This window comes from Vicugna pacos, chromosome 17 (assembly GCF_048564905.1).
Source record: "Vicugna pacos chromosome 17, VicPac4, whole genome shotgun sequence".
Lineage (NCBI taxonomy): Eukaryota > Metazoa > Chordata > Mammalia > Artiodactyla > Camelidae > Vicugna > Vicugna pacos.
In genome coordinates, this window is record NC_133003.1 from 4013414 (window position 1) to 4039093 (window position 25680).

A 25680-nucleotide genomic window follows, 5' to 3' on the forward strand; every position below is an offset into this window, starting at 1 on the left:
AGATACATGCACACCATTGTTCATAGCAGCACTGTATACAACAGTCAAGACACGGAAGCAACCTAAATGTCCATCAACAGATGACCAGATAAAGAAGTTGTGGTATATTTATGCAATGAAATATTACTCTGCAATAAAAAAGAATAAAATAATACCATTTGCCAGCAACATGAATGGACCTAGAGATCATCATTCTAAGTGAAGTAAGCCAGAAAGAGAAAAGAAAAATACAGTATGATATTACTTATATGTGGAATCTAAACAAAAAAAGAGAAAAAAGGACACTACGAACTCATCTACAAAACAGAAACAGACTTGCAGACTTAGTAAACAGTCTTATGGTTACTGGGGAAAGGGGGTGGGAAGGGATAAATTTCAGGGTTTGAGATTTACAAATGCTAGCCACTGTATATAAAAATAGACTTTAAAAAAGTTTCTTTTGTATAGCACAGGGAACTATGTTCAATATCTTGTAATAATGCTTAATGGAAAAAAATTAAAATGAATATATGTACATATATGCATGACTGGGACATTGTCCTGTACACCAGAGATTCACATTGTAATTGATTGTACTTCAATAAAAATAAAATAAAATCATACCAGATTATAAAATAGAATAAAATATAGCTAGGTATAAACTTAACCAAGGATGTGAAAGACCTATATGCTAAAAACCATAAAGCACTGATAAAGGAAATGCAAGATGATACAAAGAAATGGAAAGATATCCTATGTTCTTAGATTGGAAAAATTAATATTGTCTAAGGGCTGTACTACCCAAAGCATTCTACATATTTACTGTGATCCCTACTGAAATACTCAGAACGTATTTCACGGAACTAGAACAAATAAACCTAAAATTTGTGTGGAATCACAAAAGACCCAGAATTATCAATGTAATCCTGAGGAAGAAGAAGAAAGCTGGAGGCATAATCCTTCTAGACTCCAGACAATACTACAAAACTTCAGTAATCAAAACAGCCTGGAATTAGCACAAAAACAGACATACAGCTCAATGGAACAGAATAGAGAGCCCATAAATAAATCCACAATTGAGAAAAGAGTGGTGCTGGGAAAACTGGACAGCTACATGTAAAAGAATGAAATCAAAACAGTCCCCCAGACCATGCATAAAAATAAACTCAAAGTGACTTAAAGACATAAATATAAGACATGATACCAAAAAAATTCCTAGAAGAGAACATAGGCAGAATACTCTTTGACATAAACTGTAGCAATATCTTTTTGGATCGGTCTCCTAAGGCAAAACAAAGAAAAGTAAAAATAAACAAGGAACATAATCAAACTTAAACACTTTTGTCCAGCAAAGGAAACCACAGACAGACAAAATGAAAAGACAGCCTATGAAATGGGAGAAAATATTTGCAAATGATATGACCAACAATGGGTTAATATCCAAAATATACAAAAAGCTCATAATACTCAGCATTTTTTAAAAAGCACAAACAACCCAATTAAAAACAGGAAGAGACCAGAATAGACATTTTTCCTAAGGAGATATTCAGATGGCCAACAGGCACATGAACAGATGCTCAACACTGTTAATCATCAGACAAATGCAAGTCAAAACCACCATGAGATATCACCTCGCACCTATCAGAATGGCCTTTATCAAAAAGTCTACAAATAACAAATGTTGGACAGGATGTGGAGAAAAGGGAGACTTCATCAATGTTTATAGGAATGTGAACTGGTGCAGCCCCTATGGGAAACAGCATGGAGGTTCCTCAAAAAGCTAAAAATGGAACTACCATGTGATACAACAGTTCCATTCTTGGGCATGTATCCAGAAAAAAAAAACATTGAAAAGATACATGCATCCCAATGTTGAAAGGAACACTATTTACAATAGCCAAGCAATCCATCAACAGATGAATGGATAAAGAAGATATGGGGTGTGTGTGGGGTGTGTGTGTGTGTGTGTGTGTGTGTGTGTGTGTGTGTATTCACATATATGAATATTAATCAGCCATAAAAAAGAATGGAATTCTGCCACTTGCAGTAACATGCATGGATGTGGAAAATATTATGCTTAATGAAATAAGTCAGATACAGAGGGACAAATACTGTATGCTATCCTTTTACGTGGGATCTAAAATATAATATAAACATTTATGTAAAACAGAAACAGACTCACACATATGGAAAACATACTAGTGGTTACCAAAGGGGAAAAGGAAAGGGGAGGGGTAAATTAAGGGAATGGAATTAAGAGATACAAACCTCTATGTATAAAATAAAAAATGAGGACATATTGTATAGCACAGGGAATTACAGATATTATCTTGCAATAACTTGAGAAGTAGTACAACCTACAAAAATACTGAATCACTATGCTGTACAGCTGAAACTAACACAATATTGTAAATCAAGTGTACTTCACTTAAAAAGATACTTTGTTTAAGAAAAAAATGTGCTACTGGGTATGTGTGAAATAGACCTCTCTGGCTAGGCTGAGTTGCTTTCAACTTTGCTGCCCCTTCATAGAATTCTAAGTTATGCTTTAAGAAACTTCAGGGAATCTTTAAAAATAACTATCACATATTCATTCATTCATTCATTCAAAAATATTTTGTAAGCGCCCACTGTGTGTAGGCAGTGTGCTAGACACTGGAGATGGGGTGCTGAAAAGAAACAGTTTCTATAATCTTGGAAGTTACAAGATTGCACAGGTCGAGCAGAAAAACTTCATATCTCTGGGAATTATATCACAGATCACAAGAAAACAGTTATCTGTAATTTCAAAATAGATCAAACTCTTAATCAGAAAGGACAACTTTTAACTATAAAGTTGTTTGGTCCACAAGGGTGGACAAAAGATGGAAATTATGCACAGCCTGAGGACAGTCTGCCTCTAGACTGGACCAGATTGAATGTTTATGTCCAATATAACATTACGGTTGTAGAGGGTAGTTTCCATGACAACGCAAGCTAGAAAAGATAGAAATGGTTTAACACAAAGAGGACATTCCAGAAATGTTTTATGGTGAAAAAGCTTATCATAATGAAGCTTGTGTCCTCTGAAAGTTTGGAAATGGGCATTGACCAACAGCACTTCAGACTGATAAAACAGAATTTCAGAGAAATGGAAGGTTACAAAAATTCTGAAAGGTCATCACTTCCAACTCTCTTCAGCCCTGGTGCGACTTATGCAGAATTCATAAGCCACACCAGAAACTGAAGCCCTGACTATGAGTGTTAGCCTACGACTCCCACCCCAGACCACTCCATGTAAGGTGGCAATTGGAGGTACTAGCTTTGTAATGTTTAAAACCAAGTTTGCAATGATTGTTTCAATGGGAGGTAGATTATCTGGATAATTATCTTGTCTGGGGAGTCTTGGTCATGAAGGAGATGGAATCTAGAACTTGATACCTCATAAATTCTTTCAAATATCTCTCCGAAACACGGAAATATTTTCACATGCATTGTGAGTGCAGCACATCATTTAATTCAATCTTGTAAAGCAGTCAACACACTAACGCTGATAAAAAGAAGAGACATTTAACCTTATGAAATGAGAGACGTGCCTTACACATTAAGATGATGCAACTGCACCATCTGAGCTAACTAGGGTTTTACAGTAGCAGAGTCTCTTTCAGGTGGTGATGCTCATAAACACGTCCCATGTGAAGAAGTGACACTATGGATAGTTGCCTTCTCCGGCTCAGTAAGGGCCTCTTATCCACCTATAACGTTAATGGAGCTGGTACCACTACAGGAAGGGGTATGGCACTCCTGTGGCTCTCCACCTGTCCTCCACTGACAGCTAGAAACTAATAAGCAATAAGCCAGGGAATTTTAGAACTGTCTTACTGACAGTAAATTGTTTTTGTAAAACTGCTTGATTGTGACATTGGCGGATAGGCCAAGTCAATTCTGGCAAGTATTTATTCAACTTAAATGAAACTAGATCTGGGCTTTGAAAAAGGAGTTGAGGGGAGAGAACAGCAGCAAGTCAAAATAAGCACGATTCTGCTACCGACAGGCCAGATCCCAAGGTCCTGAGGTTACACAAGGTCTTTCGAGTCACATGTATGATACTGGATGGTCACAAACGTTCACAATCATCTTTATACATAAAGCCTGCAGTCAGGGTCACATCTTTGAATACAGTTATGCATACCCTGATTTATCAAAGAAGCTGTGAACCGCAGGCATCTCTGATACCCCCAACTATTCCATGTCTCAAACCAGCCTGCCCGTGCTACACTGTTGCCTTGGCAACAGGATGCAAACATGCATGGAAAAATCTTACTGCCTGAGCAACAGGATCTTTAAAAAGGTCTTAATCTGTGACTATGGCAAAGGCTGTAGGTTTAAGCCAGTAGGTAAGGTTTTAGTCATATTACAGAGAGAGACACAGAATTTACGCTAAGATAACGGTCATTTATCTATTAAATGACAAGTATTTGTGACCTGGGGAATGCAAAGATGGGCCAGCCATAGTCTGGTTTCTGCCAGCACATGGTAATAAACACTAATTGATGAATCAACTGATGTTCTTAAGAGGATCATAGTACAGTGACCAAAGCTTACTGGGACTTGAGTGCATGTATTAAAGAGGCTGCAGCCTCTGTGTGTATTACCAAATTTTACTCTGTAGGATAATTTCTTGTAAATTGAAATAAAGTGCTATGATACACTGAATTAGAATTATCAACACATATATCAACTAAGTGAGACTATAAAACCCAGACAAACTGATAAAGACCAAGCCCATTTGTAATTTTCCCCCAGCAAACTGAGGCAGGAAATTTTACATCATTTAGATCATTGAAAATGATTAAAGTTGTAAATTTCAAAGACCATCCTAATTGTTGAACTTTTAAGCACTTTTTTCATGACACAGACATCAACTCAGCTTTTGGTTAACTCTGTCTATATGCAAATAAAAAATCAAGTAAACATTAACAATAAGGATATTTATTCCACATAATTATTGTAAAATAGATAATATTTTGTGCTCATTAAGACTTTGACCATGAAAAGTCAATTCCATTTTCCTTCTTAACTTCTTCTAATTTTGGAGATGTACATATCAAAATAAGAGACGATTTCCACAAATACTATAATTAACTTCAACATGTGAGTTCAAATCTCTCAAACTGGGAGTGTAAAAATGCTACAACCGCTTTAGAAAATACTTTGAGTTTCTTAAAAAGTTAAGCATACACCTACATACGACCCAGCCATTTCACTTATAGGTACTTACCCCAAAGGAAAAAAGTGTATGTCCATACAAACACAAACGTTCATAGCAGGTTTATGTGTAATAGCCAAATACTGGAACTCAAATGTCCATTAACAGATGAACGGATAAACAACCCAAGGTATATCCATATAATGGACTAATAGTTGACAGTGAAAAGGAATGAACTGTTGATACACAAAACAACACAGACAGATTTGGAAATAATCATCCTGACTGCAAGAAGTCCAGACAAATGGCAGTATGTACTATATAATTCCATGTTTATTAAATTATAAAACACAAACCAATCCACAGTGCAGCAAGCAGACCAGTGATTGCCTGGGGTGGGGGGTGAGCAGCAGGAGCAAAGGGGACAAATGGGCACCAGGACACTGTTGGATGGATATGTTCACTATCTTAATCGTGATTTCACAGGATGTGCATACTCAGAACATCTATTTTCACACTTTAAATAAGCGCAGTTTATTTTGTGTGAATTTTACCTCTTTGAAGTTGTTGAAACCAAGTAATTTCTCCCATTCTCATTCAAGAAAATTTATTCAAAAACACCATCACAAGATCTGCTTGCATTCATTAAAAGCAATATTATGAGAAGCATACCATTAAGTTAATTTTCATCTGCCTTTTGTTACTTAATGGATGGAACTTAAATGTAAGGGAGATGAAGTTATCTTACAGTCCTGTATCTTTAGGAGTGCTAACCAGTTAGCCCTCGAGAGAGTATGAGTGACTGTAGTTAAATCAGCTACTCGGTGACAACTCAAATTGATAAAAATCTGTAGGAGTATCCCAAGGGGCACTATTTACAACTCTGCAATCACATGTGAAGAATAAAGATGTAAAATCAAATCTCTGTTCTCGCAAACCAAAGGCATAACTAAAAGCAAATTATCCTGAATGAATACTGAATGACCTGTTTATTGTCAGGAAACGTGGGTGACCTGGAAGTTCTCCACGGGCTACTCATATACTATACTATTAGAAAAGCTACACTGACACCTCCAGGTCTTTGGGGAATGGCTGCTACACGACATCCTGGTACAGGAGACTTAGTACCTGAAGCCCTGGGAATGGAGATTGGAGACTCTGCTTTGAATGAGTGAAAGGCTGCAAATCCAGAGCCAAGGAATGCGGCAATTGCCACTGATCCAATACCTCAGCTTTGCGTATGGCTTCCAGTACTTTTGGAGATTTAGGGACGAAGAGTTGAGATCTGGGAGGAGGTTGGCAAGAAAAGGAGCCCAAACAAATCATTTTCTGGTTTCAAGTGACTTCTGCTAAATAGTTCATAGTAGGAATATGGACTTCTAAGAGCTGGAGCCGCTTTCCGGGCCTTGCCATTAATTATATTCCTGAAAAAATTTTACCAACTGACAATGTCTTGGATCGCATCACCATGGTCCCTTCCAGTTCAATATCAATCTTTCTTTCATCAGCCTTGAGAATCCAGTAATTCCCGGAGGAGGCTGGAGTTCCCCTTCCTAGTTCCATTTGCTAATGTTGTATCCGTTTGCCTGGTCCATTTGCTCAAGAGAGTCTATCTCAAGTGGCTAGGGAGGTGCCTTGGTTCTTTAGCAGGCAATTGGCTTAAATCTAGCTCCTGGTATCTGAGATGACCGAAGCTGAGCGTATATGCTTACACTTTCTCTCTGTACTGTTCAGCCTCAATCAAGACTGGATTCTAAATCCTTGAAGTTGTGCTCAGATCAAGTGTGCTCCTCTCTGTGACTTCTTCTCATTGGGACCAACTCCCTTGTCCTAGGGGCCAATGAGGCTCATCCAGGGTCTCGTCAAAACTCATTTTCCACTGAATGCGTGGCACAAAATAGGCAAAAGTTTCCACAGGCTTTATTTTCCATTTATCTTTATTATATTTTGTAACTCTGCCATCTTCTTTTGGATTCTAACTTTTCAATTAGCTTTTCAATACAGTGCGGGAGGGGTTTACATTTCATACCAATAAACCAAGAAACCCAGGATAATTCTAAATAAATTAGGTTGCAAATAACTTCAGCCTTATTTAATGCCTTTTAAAGAATTATAAATGTATGTTGGAGTGGTCTCCTTTTAATTCATAGAAGCTCTGGGGGTAACCTGGAAGGAAGTCAAAAAGTTACTCACTTTCTCTCCTCTTATTTGGTATGAATTGTAGGCTATCTCTTGCCATGTATTTTCTCGTCAAGTCTGCCTGTGTCTCCCCTACACTGTGAGTTCCCTGAGAGGCGATAGCATGCCTTAAACCAGCCCGTGCTCCGTGATGGGTGTCACACTGGCCCACACACGGCGCAGCTTTAGCTCAGATTCTATTCACCGGTTCACATATGCACACGCCTTCTGACTCTTCAGCCTCAACACTGGGGCCATTTCCCCCTGTTGACTTGGTCATTAACCCAAGTTAAAGCCCACTCTGTAGTGTCCCCGTTTCAGTGAGCTTCAGATTACACTTCCGCTTTCTGTTAATTCTAGTTTATTCAATTTGCTAGAAATGTTTAGACAATGATGTCTATAGACATATAGACAGCAAAGTCTATTTCAAGCTCTAACATACATACTATATATGTTTCTTTTGTTTTTGAAGGGTTGGAGTTCAACTGAACTCTTGCAAATAAGACAACTTTCCATGCATCCTTTCAGGTAAAAAGGACTAGAATTATTTGGCAATGCTAAGATTCCTAAATTCACCTGACTGAAAATTTCCAGCTTAATAAAAATTTCTCTTAACTGGGGAATGCACCCATATGTCATAAATTATTTTTGTACTAAAATACTTGTTTTCTATCTCTTCTATGTACTTAAGCAACTTTGTATTACTGAGTAAAGTATCCAATAATACAGAAAAAAAGTCTTTTGAAGATGTTCTAAAAAATATAAGTAATCACAAAATTTAAAGGGAATAGTTAGATTCCAAAGTGCACTTGTTAATTCTTTTAGGGGAGGACATGGAACCCTCTCTCACGTGCAGACAGACCAGCTCACAGAAGTCTACTGAACTCACAATGTGGTCGAGGTACAGAAACTCTGGTGCTGGAGTTGAGGACACAGATACTCCATGGTGCCAATCAGACCCCCAGCTCCATGGCCAAGCTCACATCTTCCACTCCTGTCCCCTTACTTGCTGGGCTGAGCCAGCAACAGCTCCCATGTTCCAGGCTCCTGCGTGTGGCGTCCTTGTCTGCAGCAACTGGAAGCAGAGCTGCTGGGTCAGGGATGGGGACCCAGAGATGGGGGATCTTCTAACCCAGGCCCAGTCCCTACCATCATTTATTCTGGTTCCCTTGAGGGGCTGGACTGTCTCTCTCCCCACTGCTCTCTGTCTTCTAACCACTGCTTCTCCGCACCTTGGCCCACTGAAGAACACTGTGGGCTCCTACGGGATTCCTTGCTGACGTAACTGGTATATTTCACACTCTGATACATTTTTTGGATTTTGCTACTAGCAACACTGGAAAAGATTTAGGAAATAAAAAGGCTGTACCCTAACCCTTCCTGACTTTCACTTGGAAAAGATAAAGTTATCAGTGAGGTGGTATCTTTGACCCAACAGAATTGATTTTCCACGTGCGCCTTCCTTTGCCGCCTAACTGAAGGCCTCGGGACTTTGCCAGGCAGGTTCTCCATCCTGAAGTTCATTTCCACGATGCTTTTCCCAGCACTCTCTAACCCAGCACTGATTGTGGCCCCATCTGGACTGCTCGGCATGCACACAGCCCCTGGAGGGACCTGAAGGGACTCGGCCCTCCCCACAGCAGTGACAGGGCCTGATCCAAGCCAGGCCGACCCGACTCTCTCGCATTGGATCCTAAGAGAGGTGACAGAGAGAAGGAACAAATGAGCTGGGAGATCGTTTGGCCCAACGTCACAGCCTTCACAATTCTTCCAGGAGTGCCTCCTCCACAGGCTTCCTGGGCCGACCTGGCTCCTGCCCATTGGTAGGTTGATTCTGTGGGTTCCTAATTCTGTGAGCCCCCATGGCCTTCTAATGAAGCCTGTTACACAGGTCAGCCCGAGTCAGGATCTCCTGCTGCACCCACAAAGCCCGACTGGTAAAGCAGATCCACAGCCTCAGCCTTTTATCACCAGCCCTCAGCCACTGCCTCGGCCAGCATCACCCGCGGCTCCACGCCTGCGGGCTGTCACCACCACTGACACGGACCCAGCCTGCACTGGTGCTGCAGACCCGGAGCTGCGGGCAGCCCTTCAACCTCTCCCTGCTTAGTCTCCTGCCACCTCAGTACCGGCTCTTCATAGTTGACCATACTCCTGAGTCTAGATCATCCTCTCGGCAGCAGACCTGGAACTTCACGTAATAAATAGAAACCACCAAGCGTAATCATCCTCTTCTTTGCCTCCTGGGCTGAGTGTTATCTTTGCCTCCTTTTCTTCAGACACAGATGAAGTGTTGTCCCTCCTGCCTTCCCAGGCCTGCTCTCTGGCTCCAGCTGCTCAGTTCTCCTCTGTCTTCAGTCTCCCCTCAGGCCACTCACCCACAGTCATCCTGATTCTAGAAGGCCTTTCCCATCAAACATTTCCCACCAGGTCACGGTCCAGCTCACATCTCACCTTCTCCAACTTGCTCCTCACCCCTGCCTCTGCAATTCACAAAAACCACCAGTCAGGGTTCTGCTCCCACCAACCTCAACTAAGGCCACTGAATTGCTCTTGTGAAGGTCACCAGGGACTTGCAAAAAGCCAGATCAGAGAGTTTCATTTTAGTCCTTAGCCCAAGAGACAACTGTGGCAGATAGTGCTAAGTTGCTGCAAAATAAAAATCTTTTAGAACCAAATGCCCCAACTGTCCTCATTCTACCTTGCAGTTAAATGTGTTCACGTGACTAAGTCCTGGTCAGTGACCAGAAGGGAAGGGAATGACATCTGGGTCACATCCCTAAAAGGAATGGCATTTCCCGACTTCCACATCCAACTGCCTGCCACCTGGGTTGTGGCTGTGACACGGTCCACCTCTGACACATCTGCCATGAACGTGAGACCTACACCCTGGGGATGTGGAAAAACAAGACGTAAGGAGCCAGGGCCCCAGTGATCTCAGGAAGCACAACTGCCCTACCTCCCTGAGCTCAGAGAGACTGACTGAGGGGCTGAGGATAACAGGGCCAGTTCAAGCCCCAAGCCCCAGCTTAGTACCCCTCCCAGTATGCTCCATGGTAGAGTCAGCTCTGGCAGGGTGGGCTTCAACAGCCTCCAGGACCGCACGCCCATGGTAGCCTCTGTAATCGGGTATCAGTCTAGCCACCAAAACCTCAGCTCGGCAGAGTCTAGAAGCAGAAACTGACAGGTATATATAGAATAGATAAACAAGAGAAGATTATACTGTACAGCACAGGGAAATATATACAAGATCTTGGGGTAGCTCATGGTGAAAAAGTATGCGACAATGAATATATGTATGTTCATGTATAACTGAAAATTGTGCGCTACACTGGAAATTCACACAATGTTGTAAACTGACTGTAACTCAATAACATAAAATTTTAACAAAAATTTAAAAAATAAAAATAAAAATATTTCCAGGAGCTCAGTGTGTACATACTTACTTTGTTTGGGATTGTCCTTCTCCTCCTGAAGCACTGAATCTTATCTTTAAAGTGCCTGAAACAAGAAAATAAAAATATCTTCACATTTTCCTGCTGCAAATGTTTTATTTATTTTCTCATTCATTTGTTTAAATAATCTCTAAGCAACTGTACTTACTGTGAAGACTGTCCTCCCTTAGGAAAGCATCAGCTGAAATATCACGTTTCAAATTACTATTTACTTGACAGGTTTTTTAAGGGTCTATCCCTAAAGAAAAGGTGCTAAAGAAAGAAACACCATTATTATCAGCTAACAAAGTACAATAAACTATTTATGTCAGAATCATCCTAAATCCCTTGCCAAGCAGCGATAAGTAACCACATGCAAATTAAGGGTCCAGCTTTCCCTTCCTCACTTCCCCACCGACCCCTTGTCCTTGTTACTGGGGATGGACAACCCTGAGTTCATCTCAAAACAGTCAGTGATTAATTGCTTCCAGGTTTTGCTACATATGTTCAAATGCATGAGTATTCTTATTGCAAAATATTTATGTTTTCCCAGTTGGAAATCAAGATATTTTATTTAGCAGCCTGGAATTTATAGGGAAAACAGAACAGGGTGTTGGAAATCGTGACTGTCCCAGAAAAACCAGAACATCTATTCTCCATTTTGATGAAACAATTAATTTTGGAAAGGGATGAAGAATGAAACAAAATCCTTAGGCTTTTATTCTGATGCTCAGAGAGAACATCCTAAACCTTCTTTTACGAAATGTTCACAGTGTAGTCACTGACGAGACGGGATTATTTACACTTAATCAATTTCAGAGTATTTCTACTTATCCTCTTTAATATTCCATCAACTTACTCTTTAAAAGAATCATTCTTATCTCTCCATTAACTATTTTAACTGGTCTTTTCTTTCAGTTTCAGATTTGTTGGGTGAGATTTGTTGAGTCAACTGAATCCTATCTTTCTATAAGGAACATTCTTTACACTCTATTTAAATGTATCTTGACAATTTTCTTTACTGTTTCAAATTAAGAGTAAAGATTCACTTTTACTGAATTTACCTAGCATTTTCCTGTAATTCTACACAATTAAAACATTTATTTTACTTTAGAGTTTTAAGTATAATACATCCCTTTGCATTACTTTAAATAAAGTTGTATGAAACAGTCTACACCAAGACGAATTTCTTCTCCAGGTTTCTAACCTCCAATCAACAGACTCATAGAAGGTCACCTCCATTATTCCTTGGGTTGTTAAGTCTGTTTCCAAATAAGTTATCTCCACTACCCAGTTAGAACCTGCATTTGCTGCAAGAAATAATGAAACTATTCATTTGACAGGAGGCAGTGGAAGACCACAGTGCTGTTGGCCTCAGGGCTTTGTCGGAGTGACAGACACACATGTCCTAATTAATGTGCACTGCACCTAGGAAGCAAACCACTCAGTTATATGTGTGGTGACAACTACCTGACTCCTGGGTACCAGTCCCAAACCACTACCTTCTGGAACCCTACAAACAGAAAAAGAAGCCTTACTGAATGTAGATTCCTTCAAAGGGCTTGAACTGGAGATGCTGGAGTTATCCAAAATGTCCAATTCATCATCGAGCTCTGAATATATATCTGCACATTAATAAAAAATAAAAAGTAAATGAACCTTGAAACAGAAGGGAGTCAAGGGTTCATTCATGCTATAACCTTTTCACTAGAAATAACTTTGTCAATATTTTCCAGGTTGAAAGTATCATCTGACAAGATTCCGTCACAGGCCCTATCTTCGTCCTTCCCACAGGGGGCCTGGAAGCCCTCAGGGAGCAGGTCTGAGCTTTCTGAAAGCTCACTTTTCAGGCTGCCTGCTCCACTGCTGCTGCTACTCAAGCTTGCCTTCTCGAAGGTTTCCTGAAAGAGAAATTCTGTTTTTAATACCCACTTCTTTCTTTCTTCTGTGGGACCTAAACCTCATTAGAATATATCTTAAAAGGGCTAAAGTATCATTACAAATATTGGTGCAGAAGTCACATCAGTGGGTCCACTGACACATATGCTATAAAGTTCATGGAGTCCATGATGACAAAAAAAGTGGGTCTGCAAGCTACCACTGGACAAAAAAGAATGGGTGTGGCAAAGTGTTTAGTAGCAAAGGTCTGTGCTGTCTGGTGAAAGAAAAGTTAGCACTAAGGAATAGATGTGCAGAACAATTCTGGACGTAGGTGGCCAAGATGCAAGAGTAGAAATGTGCTGTTCTCACCTCCTCCCTAGGCATACCACAATGCCAAGCACTTACAGAGCAACTGGTGGTGAGAAAGACTCGAATCCAGAAGAAAATATGTTCTACAACTAAAGGTATAAATAAGGGGCAGTTGGATCAGGGTGACAGACTAGAAGGATGTGGAACTCATCTCCTCACATAAATACATCAAAAACACTTCTACTTTTGGAATATAGTGCTCACAGAATGCTTAACTCTGACAGAATATCTCATACAATCAAAACTTCTCATATGAGACAGATCACCATGTAACTGGGTGGGACAAAAAAAAAGAATCGGGATGGCACCTGTGCCCCTGGGAGGGAGCTATGGAAGAGGGAAAGTTCCCTCACCTTTGGAAGCCTATTCACCAGTCGGGAGACTAGCTGGGACAGAAGGGAATTTCAGAGGCTCAGAGGAGAGAGCAGTCCTCGATATGCAGCAGACAGAACAGGGGGCCCAGCACAGAGGATGTGTGCCATCTTGCTCATTCTCCAGCCTAAGACACATGTCCACTAGTGTGTGGTGGCTAGGTGCTGACCTGGGCTTCAGAGGAAAGACTCCAGGGAGAGAAGTGGGGTTGGCTGGGTGGAGACAGCCTGAAGGGGCTGGAGTGTGGTACAGGCCACAACTGAGAGAGTGTGAAAGGGAGCCTGCATCTGCCATAAAGAGCCCCACAGTTAACAAGCACACACAAAGGGAGGGGCAGGACACTGACTGCAGCAGAAAGAATGAAAAAAGATGAAGGCAATATAAGAGACCCATGGGAAAATATAAAGCATGCCAATCTATGCATGATAGAGGCCCGAGAAGGAGAAGAGAAAAGGGGGTCAAAACATATTTGAAACAATTATGACTGAAAACTTTCTAACGCTGTAGAAGGAAACAAATATCTAGGTACAGGAAGTGGAGAAGGTTTCAAGCAAGATGAACCCAAAGAGAAACAAGGCATATTAAAATTTAAATGGCAAAATTCAAAGCTAAAGGGAGGATTCAAAGGCAGCAAGAGGAAAACAAAGAGTTAGCTTCAAGGGGTCCCCTCCTATAAGGCTATCAGCTGATTTCTCTACAGAAATGTTGCAGGCCAGAAGGGAGTGGCAAGGTACATCCAAAGTCCTGGCAGAGAAAAACCTGCAACCTAGGATACCATGCCCAGAAATGTTAATATTTAGATTAGGGGAGACAGATAATTTCTCAGACAACTAAAAATTAAAATAGAACAATACTAAACCTATCCTAAAATAAATATTGGAAGGTCTTCTCTGAGTAGAAAAGAAGCAAGAATCTATAGAAAAGAAAACTGTAACTAGAAAAGCAAATGATAACTACCATGAACAGCAGAAAGATAAACATGAAGATGTAAAAGAGAACATCAAATCACAAAATGTGGACGAGGTGAATAATAAAATGCAGATTTTTTCTTTTTTTTTAATAACGTATTTGAGCTAACATGATGACCAGTCTAAATCAAGTATATATAATAATGGGTTAACATATATGAAAAACATGGTAACCACAAACCAAAACCATATAATAGAGTCACAAAAACCCAAAAGAAGAGAACTCAACTATAATATGAAAAACATCAAACCACAAAAGAAAAAGAAACAAGGAAGAAATATAAAACCAACAGGAAAACATGGTTTAAAATGGCAATAAATACGTATCTATCAATAACCACTTTAAATGTCAATGAACTAAATGTTCCAATCAATAGGCAAAGGGTAGGAGATGGATAATAAAATAAGAGCCTACAATATGCTGCTCTTAGACTTCAATACAAAAAATATATAAAATACACTGCTTACTAGACACTCACTTTAGGGTAAAGGTCACACAGATTGAAAATGAGAGGATGGAAAAAGATATGTCATGTAAACAGAAATGAAAAGAAAGCAGGGGTAGCAATACTCGTATCAGACAAAACAGACTTTAAAACAAAGGGCGTAAAGAAAGATAAGGATGGACACTAGCTAATGATAAAGGAACAAGAAGATGAGGATATTACACTCATTAACATATATGCACCCAATATAGGAGCAGCTAAATATATAAATAAAATACTAACTGACATAAAGGGAGAAACTGATGTGAATACAGTAGTAGTAGGAGACTTTAATACCCCACCAACATCACTGGACAGATCCTCCAGACAGAAAACCAGTAACACAATGGAATACTAAATGACACAACAGATCATTTAGACTAATTTAAATTTTCAGGATATTACATTTGAAAAAGAAAAGCCAGAACACACATTCTTTTCAAGTGCACATGGAACATTCTTTAGACTAGAACAAACACTAGGTCACAAAACAAGCCTCAACAAATTTAAGAGGACAGAAATTACATCAAGTATCTTTTCTGATCACAACTACATGAGATTAGAAAACAACTAGAGTGAGAAGAAAAACAGTTGCCTGGAGACTAAACAACATGCTACTAAAAAACAAATGGGTCAACAATAAAATCAAAGAGGAAGTTTAAAAATCCCTTAAAACAAATGACAACGAAAACACAACCACATAAGATCTATGAGATGCAGCAAAAGCAGTCCTAAGAGGGAAGTTATCAGTGATACAGGCCTTCCTCAAAAAACAAGAAAAAACTCAAATAACCAACATAACCTACCACCTAAAAGAATTACAAAAAGGAGAACAAATAAAACCTAAAGCTAGTAAAAGGAAAGAAATAATAAAGATCAGAGAGGAAATAAATAAAATAGAAAATAAAAAAAAACAATCAAATCAAGAGCTGGTTTTTTTTAAAGACTAAACAAAATAAAAAACCTCTGGCCATGTTCACCAAGAAGAAAAGAGAAAGAGAAATCAAAAAACAAATTAAGAAATGAAAGGGGAAAATCCTCAACAAAATATTAGCAAACAGAATCCAAAAACACATAAAAAAATTATACAACATTATCAAGTTGGGTTCATCTCAGGGACACAAGGATGGTTCAACATATGCAAATGAATCAAAATGATACACCACATCAACAAGAGAAAGGACAAAATCACATGATCATCTCAATAGACGCAGAAAAAGCATTTGATAAAATTAAAAACCTATTTATGATAAAAACTCTTATCAAAGTGGGTATAGAGGGAACATATCTCAACATAATAAAACCTATTAAAAACCTATAGCAAGCATAATACTCAAAGGTGAAAAGCTGAAAGACTTCCCACTAAAATCTGGAAAGGGACAAGGATGCCCATTCTCATCACTTCTATTCAATATAGTACTAGAAGTCCTAGCCATAGCAATTAGACAAGAAAAAAAAAATAAAAGGGATCCAAATTAGAAGAGAAGAGGTAAAACTGTGTTTACATGCAGATGACATGATACTATATATATAAAAACTCTAAAGGCTCCACACAGAAACTACTAGAGCTGATAAAGGATTCAGCAAGGTAGAAGGATGCAACATCAACATACAGAAATCGGCTATATCTCTTTACACTAACAAAGAAATAGCAGGAGCAGAAAGTAAAGAAACAATCCCTTTTAAAATTACATCCCCAAAAATAAATACTTAGGAATAAACCTGGCCAAGGAAGTGAAAGATTTATACATGGAGAACTACAAAACACTGACTAAGAAAATTAAAGATGACTTAAAGAAATGGAAAGATATCCCATGCTCTTGGATTGGAAGAATCAATATTGTTAAAATGGTCACACTGCCCAAGACAATCTACAGATTTAATGCAATCCCTATCAAATTACCCAGGGCATATTTCACAGAACTAGAACAAATCTTAATAAAATTTATATGGAACAATCAAAGACCTAGAATTGCCAAAGCATTACTGAAGAGAAAGAAAGAGGCTGGAGGAATAACTCTCCCAGACTTCAGACAATACTACAGAGCTACAGTCATCAAGACAGCATGGTATTGGTACAAAAACAGACATATAGACCAATAGAAAAGAATAGAGAGCCCAGAAATGAGCCCACAAACTTTTGGTCAACTAATCTTTGACAAAGGAGGCAAGAACATACAATGGAATAAAGACAGTCTCTTCAGCAAATGGTGTTGGGAAAACTGGACAGCAGCATGCACATCAAGAAATTAGAATACTCCCTCACACCATACACAAAAATAAACTCAAAATGGCTTAAAGACCTAAATATAAGACAAGATACTATAAACCTCTTAGAAGAAAATACAGGCAAAACATTATTGGACACAAATCTCAGCAATGTTCTCCTAGGGCCGTCAACTCAAGCAATAGAAATAAAGGCAAATATAAACAAATGGGACCTAATTAAATGTATAAGCTTTTGCACAGCGAAGGAAATCATAAGTGAAACAAAAAGACAACCTATGGAATGGGAGAAAATATTTGCAAAAAGTGAGACTGACAAGGGCTTAATTTCCAGAATATATAAATAGCTCACGCATCTTAATAATAAAAAAGTAAACAACCCAGTCCAAAAATGGGCAGAAGACCTAAACAAACAATTCTCCAATGAAGACAAACAAATGGCCAATAGGCAGATGAAAAATGCTCAATATTGCTAATTATCAGAGAAATGCAGAACAAAACTACAATGAGGTATCACCTCACACCAGTCAGAATGCCCATCATTCAAAAGTCCACAAATGATAAATGCTGGAGAGGCTGTGGAGAAAGGGGAACCCTCCTAAACTGCTGGTGGGAACGCAGTTTGCTGCAACCACTGTGGAAAGCAGTATGGAGATTCCTCAAAATACTAGGAATAGACTTACCATATGACCCAGGAATCCCACTCATGGGCTTGTATTCAGAGGGAACCTTAATTCAAAAAGATTCATGGACTCCAATGTTCGTAGAAGCACTATTTACAATAGTCAAGACATGGAAACAATCTAAATGTCCATTGAAAGAGGACTGGATATAGAAGATGTGGTATATTTATACAATGGAATATTAATCGGCCATAAAAAATAATGAATATGCTATTTGCAGCAACATGGATGTTCCTGAAGAATGTCATTCTAAGTGAAGTAAGCCAGAAAGAGAACAGAAAATATCATATGATATCACTTATATGTGGAATATAAAAAAAAAAAAGACAAACAAACCTATTTATAAAAGAGAAACAGACTCACTGACAAAAAATAAACATTGTTACCAGGGAGTAAAGGGGGTAGAAAGGGGTAAATTGGGAGTTTGAGATTTGCAAATACTATCTAGTATTATACAAAATAGATAAACAACAAGTTTATACCATATAGCATAGGGAACTATATTCAATATCTTGTAGTAACTTAAGATTAAAAAGAATATGAAAAGGAATATATGTATGTTCCTGTATGACTGAAGGATTGTGTTGTACACCAGAAATTGACACAACATTGCAAACTGACTATACTTCAATAAACGTATATTAAAAACATATATTTATAATAAAAAAAACCTTCAGAAAGTGGGTATAAGAGGGAACATACTTCATCAAAATAAAGGCCATATATGATAAACCCACAGTTCACATCCTACTGAACAGTGAAAAGCTAAAAGCATCTCCTCTTGGATCAGGAACAAGAGAAGAATGCCCAATCTTATCCTTTTTATCCAACATAATGTTGGAAGTCCTACCCACACTGATCACAAAAAGAAATATAAGAAATCCAAATTAGAAAGAAAGAAGTAAAACTCACAATTTGCAGATGATATTAAAAATAGAAAATCATAAAGATGCCACCAAAAGACTACTATAACTCATCAATGAATTCAGTAAAGTTTCAGGATGCAAAATTAATATTCAAAAATCTGTTACATTTCTGTACATTAAGAACAAACTATCAGAAGGAGAAATTAAGAAATCAAATCCATTTACCACCCATCAAAAACAATAGAATACCTAGGAATAAATCTAATTAAGAGGGCAAAAAACCTGTACTTGGAAAACTATAAGATACTGATGAAAAGAATTGAAGAGAGGGGAGGGTGTAACTCAGTGGTAGAGTACATGCTTAGCATGGATGCCGTCTTGGGTTCAGTTCTCAGCCCCTCTTATAAAAATAAATAAACCTAATTACCTCCTCTCTTCACTAAAATAAAATAACAAAATAATAAACAAAAATTGAAGAGGACACAAAACAATGGACAAATATACGGCATTCATGGATTGGAAGAATTAATATTGTGAAAATGACCATACCAACTAAGGCAGTCTACACATGCAATGCAATCCCTATCAAAATACCAACGGCATTTGTCACAGAGGCAGAAGAGATAATTCTGAAGTTTGTATGGAAACACAAAAGACCTCAAATAGCTAACGCAACCTTGAGAAAGAAGGTCAGAGCACTCATGTTTCCTTCAGGCTATAATGAAAAACTACAGTCACCAAAACATTATGTTTTGCCACAAAAACAGACACATACTTTAATGGAACAGAATCGAGCAAGGAAATAAACCCATGCACTTATTGTCAATTACTCTACAACAAAGGGAAAAAGATACTGTCTTCAATAAGTGGTGCTGGAAATACAAGACAGCTCCATGTCAAAAAACAATGAGACTAGAATATTTTCCCACATCATATACAAAAATAAAATCAAAATGGATGAAAGATCTAAATCTAACACTGGAATCCTTAAAACTCCTAGAGGATAACATAAGCAGAATTGTAAAGAAAAGGTGGTATATATACACAATGAAATACTACTCAGCCATAAACAAAGAATGAAATCCTGCCATTTGCAACCACATGGATGGACCCGGGGGTGTTATGCCTAGTGAAATGACTCAGACAGAGAAAGACAAGTATTGTATGTTATCACTTACATGTGGAATCTCAAAAAATTAAACAAACAAATGAATATAATAAATAGAATCAGACTCACAAATATAGAGAACAAACCAGTGGTTTCCAATGGGGAGACAGAAGGAGGAGGGGCAAGATAGGGTGGGGAATTAGAAGGCACAAACTACTAGGTATAATTTGAGTAAGACACAAGAATGTAATGTAAAGCACAGAGACTACAGCCAGGATTTTATAACAACTTTAAATGGACCACAATCTATAAAAATACCAAATCACTAAGTTGTACACCTGAAACCAATATAATATTGTAAATCAACTATACCTCAATTATATAAAAACATGTAAAGTGAAAATGAAAGGCATGGTTGTACTAAGAAAAATTTAAAAATAAAATAAAATCCATAAAAAAGAAACCAACAATGGAAGTTTAATTTCTGGATACCAAGTATGGAAAGAGAAACCCATCAAACAGTAGTGCTTTCCTTCTTGTGGGAAAAAAAACAGAAGAGTTTGCTGGAAATGCTGTTACTTGAGAAACCAAAACTGACTCTTCCTTGAGACCGATTTGTCACTTCATTTTCCCAGCTGAGCCACAGCAGGTCCTTTGGATTCTGGAAAAGAAATGGATGACCAGGTATCCTGATCAAGGATGCCTTATGACCCTACTGCACTGGGCCCACCTCCAGGAGGGTATTAAAGAACACTTACAGGTTGGAGGGTCCCTTACTAAACCCCTACTTTCGGGGACCCCAGAGCATGAGCGAAGGATGGATTACGGGTCATGACAGAACAAAGGCACAGAGGAAGGAAGATAAGGGACACCAACAAGGGGGTCACCGGCACCACCACTTGCCCTTCTGGGTATTTGTAGCTCTGGCATCCCTTTTCAAACAACACTCAGAAATCAACTTATGTATCTAAATAATTTAAAGGTTACTGGCAAGAAAAATAACAGCGCACATTCTGATTTATACCATGGCAAAATTATTACCATCACCAAGACTAATGAAAGCAATTACATAGACTAATAAAAAACATTTTAAGACAAATACGATTTCCTTCTCTAAATCAACATACAGCATTTTCATCCGTATTTCCAGATTGCTGAAGAAGTTAATTATAAGCAGTCTCTGCTATTCATACAGAGATTATAAACGAAGAATTTCTAAGAGATCTTTTTGATAACTCTGGTTTTATAATTTACAACAAATTATGCATTACACCTTTGGAACATCAATTATAGTGACTTATTTTAAGGTATCAAAATATATGCAAATATATAACTATATAATGGTGAAATATTATATGTAGCAATGAATATTTTTCTAACTTAAGACGAATCTTCCTTAGCACAAGCATGATAGGCCTCAGAGAGTGTAGCAGAAAGCATCCTGAAGAGACTGAAAGGTTGTCACTTACGTGAGACAGCAGGGCAGGCTCATGCTGACAGGTGACGGCGTTCCGGTTGGCTTCCATAAAATACCGCTGTGTGCGCCTCCGTTCCCCTTCCAGCTTCTTCTCCAGGGCCAGCTGGGATGTGGATAAACTGTCTAAATATTTCATCATGACATCGGCTATCGTGGAGCTGACTTCTACAATATCTGGGCGGGCTTCTGCATCCAGCGTGAGGCATCTAAGAGAAAATAAGCTAATCACAGTCAGGACCAGGCCGCGGGGTGTGGAGGGTCAAGGGTAAATGCCGCTGTGTGTCCACCACGGCGTCTGCACCCAAGAGAAACTGGGGTGAGACAGACCTCGAGCACAGTGTTCAGTCTGAGACTTCTCAGAAGACATCTGGAAAGTCTGGGAAGGAGAAGGGGACAGCACTTTTCTCCTTGCAGGGGGGCTGGTGGGCAAGGGTCAGAGGACACACAGGAAGCTGCTCCTCGGTCTCAGGAGGGGTGGGCGGGGTCTGCTTTTCCTGGGTAAGTGGCTCTTTTCCAAAACCACACAGCCTCGCTGGCCAGTGAAACAAAGAGGGGTCCCAATAACATCACACGTGATGCACCACAAGGAAGGAAGGATTCTGGTGGTGGGGTGGGGTGGGGCATCACAGCTTAGTGACTTTCCCAGCTGTGCGGGGGTAATGTCAACACGTCTTGATGAGTGATTCTTAGAAAACACGACTTCATAAAAACAAAATTCAACCCAGTTACTTGGTGGTTTAAGGTGTGTGGAGTGCTCTTTTTTAAAGCAGCTAATCTGACACACTGCATGCCGAAATTTTCTCAGATTTTGGAGGTAGGAAACACCAATCAGCCCACTAAAGTGAGGACTGCTCCCGTCACAGCCAACCCCCAGCAGAAGGCTACTCCAGGTGCCCGGGGAGCCGGTTATCAAGATCAATGCTTAGCATAATTTAAATACTTCTGGCACTCACTGTACTATTTAGTCTATTTTTTAAAAAATCAAAAGCTCTAATTTCACTGAATCATGTGTACTTCTCAATAAATTTTAACTTATTTGGACTTGGAGAAAAAGATCTAATTTTCACACCTTCTATTTGATTTAGCAACCCATAGTTAACACAACTTTCACCTATAACGATGTCTCCAGGCAATGCACAGGAATTACTACACAAAATTGCTATCAGTAACAGAAGAAAAAATAACACTCTAATTTATAATTTTCCTTATTATTCTTTCTTGTATTTATTTATTTGAGGGTTTTTTTATTTTCTTTTTTCTTTTATTTTAAGTGATAGATGATTTACGATGTTAAAATAGCTTCAGGTATACAACATAGTGAGTTTTTATAGATTATATTCCATGTAAAGTTATTACAAAGTATCAGCTATAGTCCACGTGCTGTACAATACATTCTTGTATATTTGTATACACATATTTACAGTCCGTACCTCTTCACCCCTCTACCCACTGGTAACCACTAGTTTGTTCACTTTATCTGTGAGTCTGTCCTATTTTATTATATTCCTTCGTTTTACTTTTTAAATTCTACCTATAAGTGATAAGTATTTGTCTTTCTCTGACTTATTTCACTAAGCATTACAGGTCCAGGTCCATCCACGTGCGTGCTAATGGCAAAATTTCATTCTTTTCGATGGCTGAGATTATTCCTAGCTATTTGACTCTTTCTGATGCAATTGTAAAGAGCATCGTTTTCTTACATTCTCTTTCTGATAGTTCATTAGTATTTGCTGTGTATAGAAAAGCAACAGAGTCCTGTGTATTCATCTTTTTGGAGATTTCAGAGTATTTTAATGTTCATTTCTTCACTGGATGCACTTTGAAATAATTCGGGTTAACAATTTAAAGAGGGTAGAGCAAAGGAAAGATGGAGAATGCAAACAGTTGGTTCTCGCTGATTTAATTTCAAATTCTAGGCGTGGCGTGTTTTTCTGAAACAACCACCACAAAGTGCTTACTTCAGAAATCCAGAAATGCAAACCGGACGGATCTCTGGAGCTACACATCACTACAGCCCACGTAACGAGAAGCGCGCGGTCCTCTTGCTCTGCAAATCAGGTGCGAATGTGCACGTGTCTCCATGGTAACAGAGCCGTGGGCAGGCGCTGCATAATCTATGTGGCTCCATTATGGTTTCCTAACAGATGCTCTGCATTTGTTCTCATTGGATACAATTATGTGTGCTTGTTTATATATAGATATGTATATATGTATATGTAATTTGATCTGACCTGAAGCCAAGATGCAAATAGCAACTATAACTGAAAGCAACTATTAGCAACTCAATAGCAAGCTATTGGTTCTAATAGTCTATTGGTGGAGATTTCAGGGTTTTCTAAGTACAGTGTCATGTCATCTGCAAATAGTGACAATTTTACTTTTTCCCTTCTGATATAGATTCCTTTTATTTCTTTTTCTTTTCTGATTGCTGTGGCTAGGACATCCAATGCTATGTTAAGTAGAAATGTAGAAGGTGCAGATCCTTGTACCTGATTTTAGAGGAAAAGTTTTCAGTTTTCCACCATTGTATATGATGTTAGCTGTGGGTTTATTATAAATCTCCTGTATTAGGTTGAGATACGCACCCTCTATAAATCATTCTTCTTTAGATTATTTAATATGAATGGGTGCTGAATTTTTCAAAAGCTTTTCTGCATTTGATCTACAGCCTTTACCAGTGGGATTTTCCCCTTCTTATAATTTCTTCCTTCTTATTGTAGCCTTTTCTTTCCACTTAAAGAAGATCCTTTAATACTTTTTGTAAAGTCTGTTTAGTAGACACAAACTCTTTTAGCTTTTGTCTGAGAACCTCTATCTCTCCTTCAGTTGTGCATAACAGCCTTGCTGGGTAGAGTATTCAACTTTGTAGGGTTTTTTCCCTCTTTCAGCATTTTAAACATATCATGCCGCCCTCTTCTGGCCTGCGATGTTTCTGCAGAAAAATCAGCTGACAATCTTATGGGGATTCCCTATAACTGACTCTTTGTTTTCCTCTTGCTGCCTTTAGAAGTCTCTCTTTATCTTTAACTTCTGGAGTGGAGAGGTCAATCACCCTTCCCACAGTCGAGCATCCGAACTGCTGGTAGACAAGAGACCCCGACGAGATTGCAACCTCCATGCCAACAGGAAGCAAATGGCACAGTCCTCCCGTGCTGACACATCCAATGCCCACCCTGGGCAGAGGGCAGCAGCGATGGGACAGGGAGAGGGAGATGGAACTGGAGGCCAGGCAGAGGCCCGGAGGGCTGTGGGCAGATTGCTGAGTCTAAGCTGAGTGCAGGGATCTGGCCAGACCATACATGAGCTAGGGTCCAAGCCCCCAACTTGTAAGTTCCTCCCCCATCAGACTTCACTTCCCACATATTTACACATTCAAAGACAATCCTACTAAGAATTTCGAGTATTCAAGCTTCTTACTTTTTTGCTCATAATCTCAAGATAAGCTAAGTGTTGAACTTCACTTTCAAATTAAATCAGGTTCCTCATCTACCTTCACTTATGGGCAAAAGAGATTAAAGCTGATAAAAATAATAAGAAGAAAACTGATAAAAAAATGCCTGGCTGCCCAAGTGTTGCACATGAATACCATGTGAGCAAAAAGCCCAGCATGTAAGCCTTCATCAGTGCAGATATTCTCAAGTCTTAGTCCGTGAGTATTTAAACTGATTCGTGGACATATCAGTTGAATTATCATCTGAGCTTTATTTTGTTAATAAAAAAGGAAATGTAAGCTAGTGTTACACATTATGCAGTTACATATTATGGTAAATGGGAACCAGAATGACCTCTGTTCTGGCATTCAGTCATCTCCCCTCCCAAAGTCACTCCCTTCCTGTGTTTGCAGTCACTGGCGTTGGAAAAGGCGCCACCCAAGAGATACAGGTTAGCTCACAGTTAGGCCTGCAGGCTCTGAGTCAGAGAGCTGGGGGTTAAATCTCAGTTCCCCTTTATTCACTCTGATCTTGGGGAAGCTTTAGCTTCTGTGTCTCAGAGAGCCTATCAGCAAAATGGGATAATCGTAGTATCTACAACGTCAAGCCATCTCTGTAAAGTGCTGGCACGCTGTAAACACTCAATAAGTTAAAAAGAAAATACATAACTTCCTTTCTCTTCCATCCCCTCCCTCACTGAACCCACACCAGCTTCGGTCACTTCTGCCTCCTCAGTGTTTCTGGGATCCGGGTCCTTCCCTCTGATCCCACAGCTAAGGCCCATTTCATCATCATCTGTTTGGAACACTGACACCATCTGCTAGATGACAGACACGTCTCTTGTCCACCTCTGACTCATACTGTAAACTGAATACTCCAAAACTGACCACCATACTCCTCAACTCAGAACTCCTCAGCAGCCCCTCAGGGCCCAAGAGGACAAAAAGAAAATTCCTGGCATGCTATCTCAGCCCCTCTTCAGCTAGCCTGACCTCCTTCCACAGCCTGAGCCCCGCTTCCCCCTACCAGCAACAC

The 25680-nt window shown here is 39.2% G+C and overlaps 1 protein-coding gene across 1 annotated transcript in view; it reads right to left on the bottom strand.

The window, feature by feature from the left end:
- LOC140686648 (serine/threonine-protein kinase Nek10-like) overlaps positions 1-25680 on the bottom strand; it is a 72507-nt gene that overhangs the window by 37538 nt on the left and 9289 nt on the right. The window contains exons 6-9 of the mRNA XM_072940851.1: positions 21207-21420; positions 12488-12680; positions 12318-12404; positions 10792-10846 (exon numbers count right to left, since the gene is read on the bottom strand). Coding sequence (XP_072796952.1) covers positions 10792-10846; positions 12318-12404; positions 12488-12680; positions 21207-21420 — 549 coding nt within the window. The remainder of the gene's footprint in view (positions 1-10791; positions 10847-12317; positions 12405-12487; positions 12681-21206; positions 21421-25680) is intronic.